General features: G+C 43.7%; 1 protein-coding gene across 1 annotated transcript in view; it reads left to right on the forward strand.

The window, feature by feature from the left end:
• The window catches only part of cpped1 (calcineurin-like phosphoesterase domain containing 1), a 33,768-nt gene that overhangs the window by 8,514 nt on the left and 8,525 nt on the right, over window positions 1-16,729 (forward strand). The window contains exons 3-5 of the mRNA XM_062414065.1: window positions 4,475-4,647; window positions 5,413-5,538; window positions 5,737-5,869. Coding sequence (XP_062270049.1) covers window positions 4,475-4,647; window positions 5,413-5,538; window positions 5,737-5,869 — 432 coding nt within the window. The remainder of the gene's footprint in view (window positions 1-4,474; window positions 4,648-5,412; window positions 5,539-5,736; window positions 5,870-16,729) is intronic.

A 16,729-nucleotide genomic window follows, 5' to 3' on the forward strand; every position in this document is an offset into this window, starting at 1 on the left:
GGTCCACGCTAACCCTCAAGAGACGCCCTCCCGTCTCAAGGACTTCCTTCAATCTCGCCATTCGTCCTCTCCCTATCTCTGCCTCTCCCTCCCTCACTTTTGCTCTCTTGTGTCTTTCTCTCACTTATTTTCAAAGCTAACAAATGAAGGCGATAAAGAGCAAGGAGGGGAGCGGCGGCAGAGGGAGCGAGGGGGGGGGGGGGTGCGAGTTAGAGAGCTGATTAGATTAGAGAAACATGCTGGACTTAACACTCTCCTAATGAGCACTACAAAGGATTCAAGCAGTGTCTCTGGGGGTTCATGAGGGATGTTACGCATGATACAGCAGGAGAAGTGTTCAAGTGTGTGCGCACTAGCGTGTGTGTGTGTGTGTGCGCGCTCACATGTGGGTAAAGCTGACAGGTGACGTAGAGGTTACCTTGGGACTTTCCTGTCCCCTCACTGTAATTGTGGAAACCTGTTAAATTGCCATTGAAGGCAGTGAAAAAAAAATGTCTCCCTCTGTGGGATTCCGAGGCAGATGTGATTATGAATGATTGACCGCCTTGGGAGAATTCGTTTTTGGGACACATTTTGGATATTTTTTTGGAGGAAGGTGGGATGATCTGTGTGTGTGTTTATCTAATGGTTCATGTAGTGGGCTAATAGGTTTCTAAGTGGGGTTGGGTTTGCCAGTAGTATATACGTAAGTGTAGAAATGTCTCTCTGTTACCACTTTCACACCTTTTTTTTTTTAGAGACCCAGGAGATACACAGCTCAAATGTCAGTGTGAAGACATCCTCTTAGACCCTGTAAGACAACCCTAGTAAGTGTCAGGCTGGATCTATCCATCTTCTTCTGCCAGCTCTTTGTCCGGTTTGTGGTGGCAGCATGAAAAGGTAGACAAAACGTCCCTTTCCCAAGCCATGAGTTCCAGATCCTTCCAGGCCAGAGCAGACATTTGTCCTGGGGGCTCTTCTAAGTTAGACACGGCCAGAAAACCTTCCAAAGGAAGAGGTCATCCAGAGCTCATGGCTTTAGGTGAATGTGGGAACGAATTGATTGATAAAGACCTTCATCTTCAGGCTTGGCTTCCTCTTCGTCATAACATTCTGGTTACAGATTACTGTCTTCAAATAAACAATGTCAAGGACTGGCTTGGTGTGAGGATATGAAGGCACAACAGACAAGCACTGCACAAGATTGTTGACATTTGTCCATTTCTCTTTTGGAAGACGTAATTATCAGTCGATGATGAAATACATTTATTACAAAAGGATGTTAATGTCATAGAGCTGACAATAGGTCTAATATTTAATGAACCCCATATTGTTTGTTGTGAAAACCATGTCCGTCAGGTTGAACAAGGCTGAGAACCGAGCATGTGGCTGGACCATGTGACCTGCTGACAGCATTATCATCAAGGATTAACTCTGCATAATGCATAATGCTTTCTGTTTGAGCTGTGTGTATTCCTACAGGCATGATGACTCAGGTGCCGAAAGTAATTGAAACAAGTCGCACTCCCTGATATCACATAATAGTAACCGAGTCATCTTGAAAGACATTCGTATTTACAGGACCGGTCCCGCTGTTGCAGTCGAGCCAAAAAGAAAGCGAAGCCTGCCGGAGAGTCTTGATGTTTACGGTCACAGAGCGTGTTTTTGCTGAAATTGGTCTCATGCACGATTGATCTCATTATACCGAAATAATACTAGGTTGTAGGTTTGGATGGAGTTACTGACTGCATCTCAGCCACCGCCTTGTCATAACCTGCAGGCCAGTGCAACATCAGCGCGAGCTGCCAAGCGCCATTGGTTGCTTGAGTCGCAAATACGCCGGTGCACGCACATTGAAAATACAGTTGAAGGTGAAAATGTATGCGACAGCAAGACCCCGCGCACTGGGGCCTGTGTGCGGTGTCGACAGCCAGTCTTTAGAGGTAATTGAGAGAAGTGCTTACAGTGTTGGACAAGCTCAACGAAAACCTGCCAAAGTCCCCTGTCAGGGTTTGAGAATCACAGTGTTGCAATCTCATTAAATGAACAAGGCCTCTCAGTCGGCTCCAGAGAGAGCGGCGAGCAGCTTCTGTTTTTTGTGTGTTTTTTTCCACGTCCCCCTCTCTCTACATAAATTGCTCATTTCAAAAGAGGATAGCAGGTTGGGTGAATAAGGACATGTTGGTTGTTTCCTGATTTCTGCTTGTTTATGTGCTGAGCACATCTGCAACATGTATTCCTATTTTGGGTGTTTGCTCCTCTTGTTTTAATACATAAGTCATTTCAATTTCAGTTGACGCTGTCTGTCACCTTAATTGCAGAATGATGAGCATACAGTGCCAAATGGTTGAGCATATGTTTCAGCCTTGTCGTGCTGTGGGATGATTCCTGGACCTCGGCTATGACCGGCAGGTAGCTGGACATGTAAGGAAGCAGAAGGCAGCACAGTGACCCTTCTACTGTGTGAACCTACTAGTGCTATTTATCCACATTTTCTCATCTAAAGATTTTTTCAGTTCTCAGCCACTGAGTAGCTGTGCTGGACCAGATGAGAAGGTCAGGTGCCTTGCTCAAGGTCACGTTGAAGGTGTCAAAAAGAGGGGAAAGGGCTTCTCACTCACTTCTCCTTCTATCTCTGAGCTTGTTGAATACTGGCAGAAACAAACTTCACTCAAATAAATTGACTAGATGTGAATAAATGGATACATGTGTTATGTGTTGATAACTACCAGCAGCAACAATTGCCTCAGCTTTTGCAAAAAAACACCCTTTGTTCTCCTGATCTCCATCCGAGCTTCATTAATGAGGCGGCCATTGTTTGCATGTAACTGAGGCAGCGTTAGAATATTGTGTATGTGGAATAATGAGTCCACAGCATTGTGGCCTCAGCTGTCATCACTTTCAAGATTCTGCTTCACACACTCTCAACTCCCGAGAGATCAACTTAGATGTCGGGTTTTTATCAGACCTTCACCTCACATCCCCTCCACGAAATGTTTGCTTTGACAATTTATGTAATTATTACGTCTTTTAATAATGTCTTATTATCAAACGGTTTTTTTAGAGAACATTTAAAAATGTTTATTTCAAAGATGGTTTCTGTCATTTGAGGTAGTTCTTATCCCACTGATGTTTGTTATCATCCAAAAAGTTTGGTTTAACTAGTTATTGTTTTTGCTATAAAAACGGCTTGAAAAATGCCGATTGAGAGCTCAGACTGACTCAAGACTGTTCGAGTCCGTATGTCGGCGGTACCTTGATACCACTGCGCCACACCACAATGACTACTGTGCAGACTCTTATTCACAGTCTATGATTGAGACACATCCTAAATCCACACAAATCCATCTTGAATGTTTCATGTCACTATTGACCGCTGATGGTGATCTATTACCATTTTATAGCTCGTCTGAGAAACACTACTTGTTACCCGTGAGGAAATTAATACACTTCACGCAGTTAAACATTCACTGAATACCAATGCAGTCTTAAAAGTGTCACACAGAAACGGTTTTACATAACATAAAGGAGTCCCTCAGCATCTGAGTGCATGTTTGTGTTGTATTGACAGTTTGAAGTCTGCCAGGGAAGCTTATTTTATAAGTGACAGACAGGTGAAAACGATGCTTTGCCTTTTTTCTGGGTGCGTTTTAAACTCTGCACTCTCTCACTCTGCCCTGCACAAGCTGTTCTGTCAGAAAGAAGGCTCCTAAAGTAATGAGTCCTTTCAAACATCCAAGGAAACGTTTGCTCCAAAAGTAGGCCAGTAAAATAATTACTAATGAGCAGAAATAAGGGGGAGAGGAGAAGAAGGAATAACTTGAGAGCAGGGGCCGATAGGTTTGTTTGATATACATTGTAAATCATAAATATATTAGAGTCTTGCCCATTCTCTGCCCTGAACACATGCTGGGACTGAATTAATTTCACTCCCTCCCTTCTTATCTTTGTGAACTCAAGGCTTAGTAGCATATGGCTGATTTGAACACAGTGAACAGCTTAAACATATTGTAGAGATCTTGTAAAACAAGCAGCCTCGTGTATCCGAGACCAATGGATCTCACAAGTGCACCGCGGAGCTGTGGCCCGTGCACGGATCAGTTGGGTTGGCCGAGCCGACCGGGGGGGGTCCACCAGAACACTACTCATCGTGTCGGTTACCATGGTGATGTAAAGTCGAGCAGAGCAGAGCATTGATCATTCTCTGTGCTGTCATCATTATCATCCAAATAATCCCCCCTTCCCTGAGGCCACTCTCACCTCTACTACCCTTCACACACAAACTCTGAAACTATGCATCCACATCTGTATGAATTTATCTCTATCTCTCTCTGTCTCATTCTGATGTAATCCAAGTTGGATGTTATTGTTATCGAGCATCTGCTTTTACGAGTCGATTTTGTTTTGTTTTCCAATGTGCGCTGTAACCACCACCTCATTTGTCACAAGGACATAATCTGATCTCTCTTTCCCCCCCCCCCCCCCCCCCCTCCAGACACGCCGTTCAGAGAAGGTCAGGAGAGAGACCTGAAGGTGGCCTTGAAGGGGACCGATCCCTCCATCCCTCTGGTGTTTGTCAGTGGGAACCATGACCTGGGCAACACACCCACCCCGAGTACGGTGGAGCAGTACTGCAGTGCATGGGGGGACGACTATTTCAGCTTCTGGGTAAGCAGACACCTCAGACATTGAAGGAGACACATCCAAGTTCATAACTTTAATTTGTGGTATTACTTCAAAAGGTTTTTCATACTCCTGTGTGCAGGAAACACATCAGTCTCCTCATACTGTCCATTGCTGCAGCACCTCTCCTCTCCTTTTCAATTTCTTTGAAGCCCCCCTCCCGATAAAGTCCAGCCTTATTTGAGCCTTATTCAAGCACCAGACGCTGAGACGTCTGGTGCTTGATTTTCACATCAGCATTGTGTTAAGCAGCAAACTTGATGGAGATTTACTGTGTCTGCCTAATCAAAAAATCTGAAGTGCAGCCATTCATTAGAGGGGTGATTGTCTGGCTCAAAAGGATATCAAGGCTTATTCTTTCTGATAAAGCAGTTTATGATTCATGCAACTATTGCTTCTTTTATTAGTTCCTGGTCCTTTCTACATAGCTGCCCACTTGAGAAAAGGCCCGAGCCCCCTTTAACATCAGGGCCCTCTTCGCTTTGTTGCCATTAATATGCATCTATATCTGATGTTAGTGTAATTTTCCAACTAAGATGATTCTTCACTGATTTTCTGTGCAATTTTGCAGCAGTGAACATGATAGGAAAAACCATTGCATTTTGCAGAAATGTCAAGTTGGTTAAAAAAAAGGTAGTTAATAAATACCTTACCTTTCTTACAACTGTACAAACTGTTATACCTAGTTAGAAAAACGAATCAAATATAGGTAACTAACGTCTAGCACACCTTACTGTCCTGTGGTCTCAGGTGGGCGGCGTCCTCTGCCTGGTTCTGAACTCCCAGCTCTTCTACGATGCCTCAGCCTGCCCTCAACAGAAGGAGGCCCAGGAGATATGGCTGGAGGAGCAGCTGAGCGGAGCCTCCTCCTCAACGGTAAGACAGCATCTACGACATGGTTCTATTCTCGTCTGATTTATGAAGGCGTTCAGTGTGATAATGTCTCCTTTTGCGGTGTCTGGACGCCGCGGTTTAGGTAATTGCCTCTCGTCTGCGGCCATGTGACGCAACAACTGAATTTTGTCTCGGGACTTTGGCGATGCTCTCACCCCTCACGTCTGCCTCTGTGTTCAGGAACCGAAACCCAAACACGTCCTGGTGTTCCAGCACATTCCGCTGTATCTAAAGAGCCCTGATGAGGAGGACGACTACTTCAACCTGCAGAGGGCCGTCAGGCAAAACCTGCTGGACAGGTTCAAGAAGGCAGGTAAGAGATCAGGGAAGCACAAATCCTGGGCCTATGACTCCTTTTCCTTTGGTTACTTTGGCTTTAAATGAGTCAACTTACAGGGAATGAGCAAATTTGTATGCGGTATTTAGTTCAAGGGCACTTAAACATGGTACACCTTCTATCTGCTTTCTCTTTTGATGCCAGTTTTGTGATTATTTGCCCTCAATCAGAAGTCACTGAAGAGACCATTCGGTTTTCATTTTTTGAAGAGTCGAGCAGCTGTGTCATCCAGAACCCTGAAATATCAGCAGCATTTTCTGTGATCATTGGATTCAAGCGACTGTGAAGTGGTCTTAAATTTCTCGTCTTTATAATTCTTGGCTTATATTCCTCTTAAACCTGCTCATTTCAAGCATATCTACCTAATGCAGAGTTAAGATCCCAGCCCGGAGGATTAATATGCCATTAGCCAGATGCACAGGAGGAGCTTTTGTCACACGCACAAACAACACAAGCGTAATTAAATTACCGAATCCATTGACATCCTATAAGAAGAATAATTCCATAATTAAAATTCTCTGTTGCGAGCTTAGAGGAGTGTAATACAAGGGTACCTCTCACAAGGACAATAAGTCTGGAAGGAGGCAACAGCTAAACCCATACACACACACACATACATCCAGTCACATGCACATCACTCAATGCAGCCTTTTCTGCACAGCTGATTGACGGGACCTCTCATACGGTCTCATGCCTCGCTCCTCAATCATGCATCAAGGTGACTGGCAGGAAGATGGTATTAATTTCATTATCCAACCATTATTCCTGCATGTACTTAACCATGTTGGCCCGTTTCGGTGTGATGACCCTTTCTCTCATAATTGATTGCTCCTCTAAGGGAACACTGGTTAAAGATTTAAAGGGCAGTCCATATAGGCTTTACATGTGGAGGGACGGAGTGTGTTACTGTATGCGCTGAACATGCATGTGCAAGTGTCCTCTCTCATTCACGACTCTTGTTCACACCAGTTCTTGTCCACAATTATAAATTCAGAGTACACATCTGAGATGTACTGTATGAACTTTACACACACGTACATGGTTGTTAATAATTGATGCTGCTCACTGTAAAGCTTGCGTACATTACATGATTCTCTCATGTTGGCATGCATTTACATTTATGTGTGGTATGTACAGTATACGGCACTTCCTACTACAGCCAGAGAAAGGATGTGATTTCTGTGATTTACTGCGTCTACAGTGTGAGCCGTCATCATTTGTTCATCAAGTTTGTGAATCCTTTATGTCCAGTCCTATCCCATAGATAACAATGGTCACGGTACAAAGTCACAGGAAAGTTATCCTAAGCTTTGGCATTTTTATGGGAATAAATTAAGAACTAAGATACTAAGGTCTCTATTTTAACGATGGTTTAAAGTGCATTGAAAGTGCATTCAGGACGTGTGCAAATCCACTTTTGGGGGTTTAACTTTGTTGCGCCAGCCACATGGTTTAAAAGTCTCAAACTAATCATGCCAGTGCTTTTGGGGTAACATGCAATAAAGGACTCAGAGACAAAGGGAATGAGAGCCATCCCCCATTCCCTATAAAAGCCAGGGGCTGTTGCACATTGATGGATTAGTATTATAATGCAGATTCGCGAAGACTACCAATTTCATCTGCTCATGTGTGATGTGCATGATCACGTCGCTGGTGTGTGTGTCATGCAGAGTGTACATGCGTGGCGTGCACTGTCTATGTAGGTGTATATTCAGATTTTGATAATAAGCTTTGTGAAATACTGCAGGATTGCCATTTCAGAAGATAGACTGTGTATAAAGATGGAAGACATGACAGCTCCGCAAAAGTGAAGCTAAAGCATCTTATATTGCCGCGTGGTGGCTGGCTGCAGTAGAGGTCATAAATCTTGGCTCCTTTAAGGATGGACAGATTTGGGCTAAAATGTCAATGTATGCGTCAAATCAACAAATATGTTTTTTGTCATTTGCTTGGTAAGTTTAGCTCTAATTAGTTATTTGATGCTGATATTTTGGCTTGAGTTCTAGATAGTTGGAAGAAGAGGAGAAAAGTCCATCTTAATGTGCAGACTATGCTTCATGAGTTTTTGTTGGTCAAACACATAATTGCCTTTCCATATCTCCAGATGACAATGTACCAACAATGGTCTGACCACAATGGGCACAAGTGTATTTGCTATTTAAACAATGTGGGCACTGAAAGGGGAGATTACTGTCTTTCCAATCACAGGAAATCTCCGAGCAGTGAGAAAAAAAGTTCCTGATGACTATTGAAAAAAAGCATTTCTGCACAGCACAGCTTTAGCTCCTCACAAATCAGCTAAATGTATAAAATCTGAGTTATCTGATGACTCCAGTAGAATTGCATAAAAAAGAATACAACCAGTTATTGTTGAATAATAAAGGCACTGTCTCTTAGTTCTCTCCTCCCCCTCGGGATCTCGCTCCTGCTGCCTCTGCTCTCTCCTTGATCCCCGACGAGGAGTAACACGGTGATGACTGATGCTCTAAAATCTGTTCCCTGAATCTACTGGAGTCTGTCCTGCAGGCATGTTTGTAAAAGGGACTGTGATCAGCTCTGTCTGTGATAGAGTCGCAACTGTACATCATTACCTGATACACTGGAATCATTAATGTCTCTGCCAGGGCAGGACATGACTCATGGTCCTTTTCCAACAACAGGAAAATCATCTTCACGCACCCAATTTAAAGAATAATTTGGTCTGTAACCTCAATCTTAGATTCCCTGAAAGATTAGTGACAGAAAATATGCAGTGATAAAAAAAAATGATTTATGCTTTGTATTTGGTAAAGGAAAATATTTTTAGATTTTGAGCCATGCTTACGGCATCTCGCTGTGAAGGGAAATGTCAGTTGTTTGGTAGTTTGCTCCACCATTTTGTTCTAGAATCCTCCACCACCACAAGGGTTGACTTTTTTTTTTTTTTTTCTGAAATAGCTCAGCAACAATATGATTGATTGCAGCCCAGAGGATGAATCTGAATGAATTTGATGATACCCTGAGTTTTCATCCAGCTTCACCAACAGGTTGAGCATTTTATTTTTCCAGTGAAATACAAACAATTTGGCACAGTCATTCATGGTTCCCAGAGAATTCTCCAAATTGCCATGATATATCCAACTTATTTTTCCTATTTCTTTAGTGACTGATTCCATTTGATCACAGTCAAATGAAAGTACTAAGTTGTCCATTTATATGATTTATGACCAAATACCTACAACACCGTCTTATTATCTTCAGCTGTTCTCTTTTAATTCCTGAGTAGATTAACATGCAAAATTTTGATAATGAACATAATAAACACTTCATTGTTAACATTGCCCGTGAGCATTTGACCATGCCTTTCTTCACCAAGATATTTATATTTTTGAAGAAATTATCTGGGAATTCAAAAAATTATATTTTTGTACCCACATTTTCATATTTTAATTAGAAAATCCACTGATCAATAGTACCAACTCATCACAGAAACTAAATGGCAGAGAGCGTACCTCCAACAATACTGATTGGAGTTTTTGCATAATCCTGCAGACAGTCAGACACACATAAAGTTCCTTAACCTCCTTGGTAGTGGTAAATAGCATTGTGAATGGAAAGTGCTGTGTGTGGGTGCACATGCCTGCTGGCGTGCGTGCATGCAATTGTGTGAACTGCTCATGTAAAAGCAAAAAGGTTTCATGAGACAAATATTTACTAGTCCATTTTCCATTTATGTTATAGCTGGAAAAACTAAGGACTGCATGAAGCAGAAGTTCCCTGCAGGGCAGGCGAGCGCCTGGTAAAAATATCCCTTCAGAGAGACTGGGGGCCTTTTTATAGAAGAAAAAAATAAAGACGAGTGAAGAATTGCACAACACTCGGATATGTTATTTACTGCACATTGAAGAAAAACAGAGATCCAGGGAATAAGGATGTGTGTTGTTTGCCTTCCTGTCTGTGAGGCTGTGATTCCTCTCATCCATGGTAAATGATGTCTCTTCTGGACATCCATTGGTGATGGTAATTTTTTCCCCCTCCTTGCGTTGCTTTATGCACGCATCAACTCCCTCCGCTATCTGTCCTCACCGCTGTACCCTGTGATCCTCCATCCTCCAGATGTTTTCTTTTACTCTGGTGATCATTTCTGTCATTACAGTAAAGGGCACCATCATTAACCTCACACACACTCTCACACACACACTCCTGTATCCAGTCTTATTCTCAGAATGATTCAAGTCTGTGTCGGAAAAAGTTAAGCATCGATGCAGAGGGAGCATGAATAGCCTTTTTCGAATAAGATTTCCATTAAAGGAAGCAGCTGACAGGGATAAGTCTTCATCGTTGTTTGTGAAGCTCGCTCTCATGTCTTTTGGCCTGGGAGACAAATTAAAGCCGCCGCTGAAGGAGTACACATTTTATACTGTAAAAAAAGTACTGGGCTTTATTGCTAGGCTGGAAAATGCTTTACGACACCCTAACCGTGTTTCTGTCTACCAGTAATGCATGGATGTTGTTTTGGGGGGGGGGGGGAACGAAGAAAGAAAACACTTCCCGAATATTCCTCTTTGTTGGCACCTCTAAAGTTCTTACTGGAGCCGAGCGGAACAGCAGTCTGGCAAGAACAAAGAGGTAAAATTGGACGACTTTCCGCATTCTTTGTCGGGTAATTCAAAGTGTACCGAAAAGCATCCTTGTAATTGGATCACTGGATGTTACACAAATGTTTCCCTGGCATCACATCAGTCCTCGCGCTGCGAGAACGTACACACACACAGCTCTGTGGGACTGACTGGAGTTCTACAGACACTCCTTTTTCTTAGTGTCATTGAACGTACAGCGGCTGGGGATTTTGCTCCGCGTTTGCTGTCGCTTGCTTCCTGCAGCCCCCCCCCACCCCACCACTACTGACACATGATTGAAATAGAGACTATACAGTCGTCCCCTGCTGACAAAGAAATACACGTAATTGATATCTCCTCACTGAGGTATTTTTCACCACTCGCGCCTATTCTCACACAATTTGGGTGTGAGGGGGAGATGTTTGTATAATTGTGTGTGCAAGACTGTTTATTTTGCACATTTCCTAGACCTGTCTATGCCCCTCTGCATATAAATCGCTGTGCAGCGGTGCATTTTCTGCACATGATATATTTTACAGTGAGCACCCGTGTGTTATCTCAGCAACGCAGCAGCACATGGGAAAGGTGTGACACCAATTAGTCTTCCTCTGGCTCATCGGAGCGAGCGGTTCCCACCCTGGGATCTGTTGACTGCAATCCAGCTCATATTAATGACCCACTGTCACTGTGTGATGACCCCCTCTTGGGCAAGTCAAGTATCACGCAAACCTTTTTTAATTGCGTAAGCAATTACAACGGTTTGTGATATTAAATCTCGCTCTCTTGTGTCGTAATATATTTTGAGTTTAAACCCGGCACCTGATTGGAAAGGGACGTTCTTGAGTGACTTCGGGTCTTTGTCTCGAGTCAACATGGAACCTGGACAACAAAATTAATTGTTTGTAACTTCTTCTAAGACTTTTTAGTGAGTTCGTTATAGTCAGTTTGTTTAATAACAATCACACAAACACCCTGGAGGACGTCCTTTACTGTTGTTATGGGTTCTCTTTTCACTGTCAGTCCCTTAGTAATAGTTAATAATGCTGTCCTGGGCTTTATTGCCCTACCTGTGTCAGTCTGTATGAACGTGACTTAGCCAGCACTTACTGCAAAATGCTGGAACAAAGACGTGCACTTGTTTTAGGTCGCTTGAAGAACGGGTTTTGTGCACATTCAGAGTCTCCTCAGAGTGGATTAAATGCCCATGGCTAGGGACTGGTGTCTCCTCTTCAAGAGACGAGCCGAGTAGCTGAAATCCCATCAGTGCTCTCAGCCTGTCCTCTCCTCATAGACGGACTGGAGTAATTAGATTTCTCTGCCCCCCTTTCCACCTCTTCCCAAGGTTTATTCCCTACCTTCAGCACACGTACAAACAAGGACGAATGAACACGTGCACAGATAGACGGATACACAGTCCCTCCGGCTTGTGTTCGCCTCCAAACCCTGTTTGTGTAAAATGAAAATAACAACATGAGAGCGGTCCAGAAATTCATCGAGATTCCCAAAATTGCTTGCGGCGGTGGAGTTATACGTACAGTAGCTAATTAGAGGCGAAGATAAACCATATGCTGCTCCGCATCCTCCCTCCATCTCTCCCTCTGTGTCTCTCACTCGTCCTCGCTCTCTTGCTGCCGGTTGTCTTTATCAGCGAGGATCCTCCTCTGTTCGAAAGCGAAGACACATTTATCACCCGCTGGGGATTTGATAAGAGGCTACGGCTAAGCCTTTAACCCCATTGTTTTAATGATGAGGCTGAATAATGCTTTTTTGCTTTTCCTGTATCTCGCTCTTTTATCCCATCGTTGTCTAGCTCTCTTTCTGCAACCAAAAGGTGGGGGTTAGTGGGGACCAGTCACTGGGCTTTCAGGCTGAATACAGGGGGCTGTATTATCTGTGGATGATGGCACACGACCCAGGAAGGACAGTCTAAATAGTAAAGTAAACATTACAGGCGATTCTTACAGTTAAGCTAATGTGCATGCATCTGATTGGCCATCGCAGCATCGTGCCGGATGACATCCAGTGTGTTATAGCTGCAGCCTCACTGAATGAGTGAATGAGGGCCTTTGTGTACTGATCCGTAATCTGTTCATGCTCGAAAGAATGGGAATGGTGGAGTGGGTGATAGCCATGAATTAATCCACCAACACTTCCTCCTCATTTACCGTTTTATTGATTTAGCTGGAAATGTGGGTCCTGCCTTGTTTCAGCTGGATCCGAAGTAGTTTCTTCTACTCTTATAATCAGGGTCTTAAAACCTGCAATTGCTCATCTAGTCAGATACCCAATCTTGTTGACTTATTTTTAGCGGATTTTAATCAAACTTTTTGCTAATTTCAGAGTGTTTCATTCAGGCCACGCTCTTGTGTTTTTTGCAACATTTAACCTGATTTAATTGTTGCTTCTTACCTTGATAAATAAGGGTTTGTAGAAAACACATTTGTCTGTCAAAGTCTGTGGATGTATAAAGGCTTTGGAATAAGCACCGGAACTCAAACATGAAATCATAGGCCAGGCAAGTATTTTTGTATAGCCGATTATCATACACAGAGGTCGTTCAATGTGCTGTACAGAAAAAGTGGCCAGTGTAGTGGCTATTTGCCTCTTAATTATGCGTCTTGTGGACAACAAGAAAGAGTTTGAAATCAGTGCTCAGACCAAAGAATTTGAGTTTAGTCAGAACTCGAGCAGCAGTTTTCTGTCTGGAGAAAATAAGTCTTGTTTGGACAGAAATTCTCTCATCTTAGCTTTATTATCGAAATCCCAAAAAGATTTAGTTAAAGCTTTCATTCAGTCATTGAAATTCACATCACCATCCATAATTACACCAAGATTTTTAGCTTGGCTTGATGGCTTTAATGCTCCAATTGGGCACTGAGTTGGGACTTTCCTCCTTTTTTCCCAAATATAAGTATCTCTGTACTGTCTTTCATTTAATTGAAGGAGGTCAGGGTATCCAGATAGTCTCATATCATTACGAAAGATCCCCAGCCCTATAAATAATTGTGACCCAACCATACTGCTCCTTTTATGAACTTGGTCAACATTGGATTCAGCTTTCTCACGTGACGATGAATAAATGGTCATATAACCCAGTGATTCATCTGTGACTTCTTAACTTTGTGAAGGCCTGTTAACGCGTTATAGCTTGGTGAATTCAGGATGATTAGGCACCACATTGGGTACCAAATGGCCAAAATACTTGCATGCTCAAAGTTGAATGGATAACATGCTGCCATTTGCCAGTTCTCTTTGTGGTTCTCTGTGTGTGTATGCGTATATATGTGTGTGTGTATGTGTGTGTGCATGTGTGTGTATGTGTGTAATTGGAGGAAAGGGGTGAAATGCAGTGCTGTGACTGATCGCTGGAAGTGATTTATGAGGAGCCGGGGCTGCAACATGCCTCACCAGACTAAATCATTTTGTATCCATCCCCCCTGTCATGTAAATTATCAACAGGCACCGTTTCATGATGAATTATTTCCTAGACCTGCACTTTAATGACAAACGCCCTTCGATACGAGCGTGCACGTTCCACTCCCACACACAGACAGGAGACAGCTCTGTTCAGAGGAACATTAGGAGATTGTGTCGGAGGAGGAAGAGGGAGACAAGGTGTGACGGAAAATGGCCACTCCTGGAAGTAATCACCAATTGGAGGAGGTTCAGTGGCGAGATAGAAAGTTAGCTTGCAATTAGCAAATCCAATCTTGTTACCGGCAAATCAGTGACGGCGAGATGAAAGGGAGTTGATGGAGAGTGGGATGAGAAAGAAGGGGAGGATGGACTGAAGGGACGGGCTCGAACATCCAACATGATTAGATGTGGACGGACGTTTCTTTAGTTCTTTTATTCTTTTATTCCTTTATTCTGTGGACAACATCGGCGTCGGCCATTAGCATTTAAATAGTAAAAAGCTGTTTCAATCAGACCCACCAATAAACCGGAAAACGGCTCAGATGACTTCAGCAAATCAAAAGCACAGGGAAAAACACCGGCTGGCATTGGAGGGGACTCCCCTCTCCTTTCGGTGAATTTTTCTCTGCCACCGCTGATCAGAATTCAATTTGACTCTGGGTAATTCCCCCCCCCCCCCCCCGATTCCATTCAATATGTTTTCATCACTCTGCCTGCTTACTCCTTGCATTTTCTCCCTCCCTCCCTCCTTCCCTCCTCTCCACCCCCCACACCTCTGTCTGTCAAAGCAAAGGCCAGTCCCCAGATGGGAGTCTTTATCACAAAGAAAAGCACAAAAGAACCAGCAGTGTCTCAGGGCCTGACAGGTAAATGGGATTTCCGCAGAGACAGGACGTGAAATGATCAGCACAGAGAGCGGGGGGCACACACACTCTGCAAGGAAACAAAAGGGGAGGAATACAGCAAAGCACAGAGAAGAGACCGAAACGTGGGTAAATTTGGCTCGACGTTCCGTTACTGAAGGTGATACTGATATTTAACACACTCCTTGTCGCTCGTCTGTTCAGTAGGGAAAGCCAGACATTTTAAAGGTTATGTGGAAGGAGAAGGATTTCCTTCTTGACATAGCTCTATTGCCTGATCCGCTGCACTAACACTAGCACGGATAAGGGTTTACATCCCACCACGCCACCCGCACTGATTGTACCACGACGCACTTTGGGTAACAATGTACAGAAAGTGATGGGAGCTGCCGTTGTGAGGCAAAGGGAAATGGGTTGCGTATCACATTTCGTCATTGTCAAATCATGTCTATTTACCCAGAAGGGGGCCGGCTATCATTATCGCGGAGGCGGCAGAAGCCCACAGCAGTGCATGTCTACAAGCTGTCACGTTTTCACTCCAACAGAGAACTACTGCAGGTGGTCGCATCATAGACTTATAAAAAAGGGACCACATGGCAGCTCTCCAAAAGTAAATCCATAGTGTCTCTATAGCACTACTGTGCAGATTCTGGCTTGAGAGGCACAAAATGGCAGTGTTCATATCCTGGATATTTTGCCTTCATTTCTGGGCAGCGGGACGAAGTGGAGATGCATCGTCCATCTTTCACACACCGTGTATGGTTCGCACCTGCAGGGTTGAAGGTTGGCCTTATTGTGAAAACAGCTGCTCTGGTGTTTCATGACAAAGAGCACCTACGGATTATTGGCCCCTTAACGGATTAAGGAAAGTGCATTATCTCCTCTGACAGCAGGCAGCAAGATGCAGCAAGCATGGGACCACTTCAACACCAGCCAGGTCAACTAAGACAATGATGCTGTGTTGATTTGAACCTGGTTTAAGTGGTTCAAGTGCCCACGTTAACCCCACAACTACTTCTCCAGGCCCCATTCAAAATAAGTAGCAAGCTATCTCTCTCCCATTTGCATTCGAGTCTGTGGCTGCCTGTGGACACAGACTTCTCTCTGCCGTTAATTTAGCTGCTACTGCTGCTGCCATGATTAAATATGCATGTCACAGACCACCACCCTTCTTTTTTTGTCACACCAGAGCAAGTGCCTGACCTGATTTCAACCCATGTCCTGAAAGAGGGTCACCAATTTGGATATAACCCTGATCACTCTTTTGGTTTTACCAATCAATAGCCGCAGTGACGTCTTTGAAGCAATGCGAGGGTGTTTTGGGTGTTTTCATTTGTTTATCTAGTGTTTCATTTTGTGTATTTTTCAGTTCTACGGTGGCAATCTACGCCTCTACCCCTCACTTTGAAAGAATGCCTTCCCCCATATATTTTCTGGCAGACTATTTTAGAGGTCAGCTTAATCCTCCGTCTGCTCGGCAAAGAAGACGGCTTTCTCGACTTCTTTATTCCATCTTTCTTTTTTTTTTTCAATTGTTTATCTTTTATACATACAGACAATGTTTGGGAAATTGAAAAGGCTTTTCTCTCCGAGCCGGCCCATCTCTCTTCGCACAGATGTGTTTTCAGCCGGCGAGGACCCAGGTGGAGTGGTTTGACTTCTGAAGCCTGTGTAATGATGCCGCTCTAAAAGGGACAGGGTGTTATCGCTGGGCCTGTGCTAAATTGTTTCTATGAAATCAGTTTTACTCCATAAGGTCCACTGGGACAAGCCAGCGGAGCGAGACAATCCATTTACATGACATGAAAATTGTGTGTTGGTTCAGTCCACTTCAATTCACAGCTATACTTAAGGCCTTGAAAGGAAGCCTGTCGTCTGCAATAACGACCGACCAGAGATCCTTTCTGCTCCATAGACATTAGAGAGGTTTGCAAAGGGAAATTGTAACATTTGAATAG

The sequence above is a fragment of the Platichthys flesus genome, chromosome 20 (assembly GCF_949316205.1).
Source record: "Platichthys flesus chromosome 20, fPlaFle2.1, whole genome shotgun sequence".
Lineage (NCBI taxonomy): Eukaryota > Metazoa > Chordata > Actinopteri > Pleuronectiformes > Pleuronectidae > Platichthys > Platichthys flesus.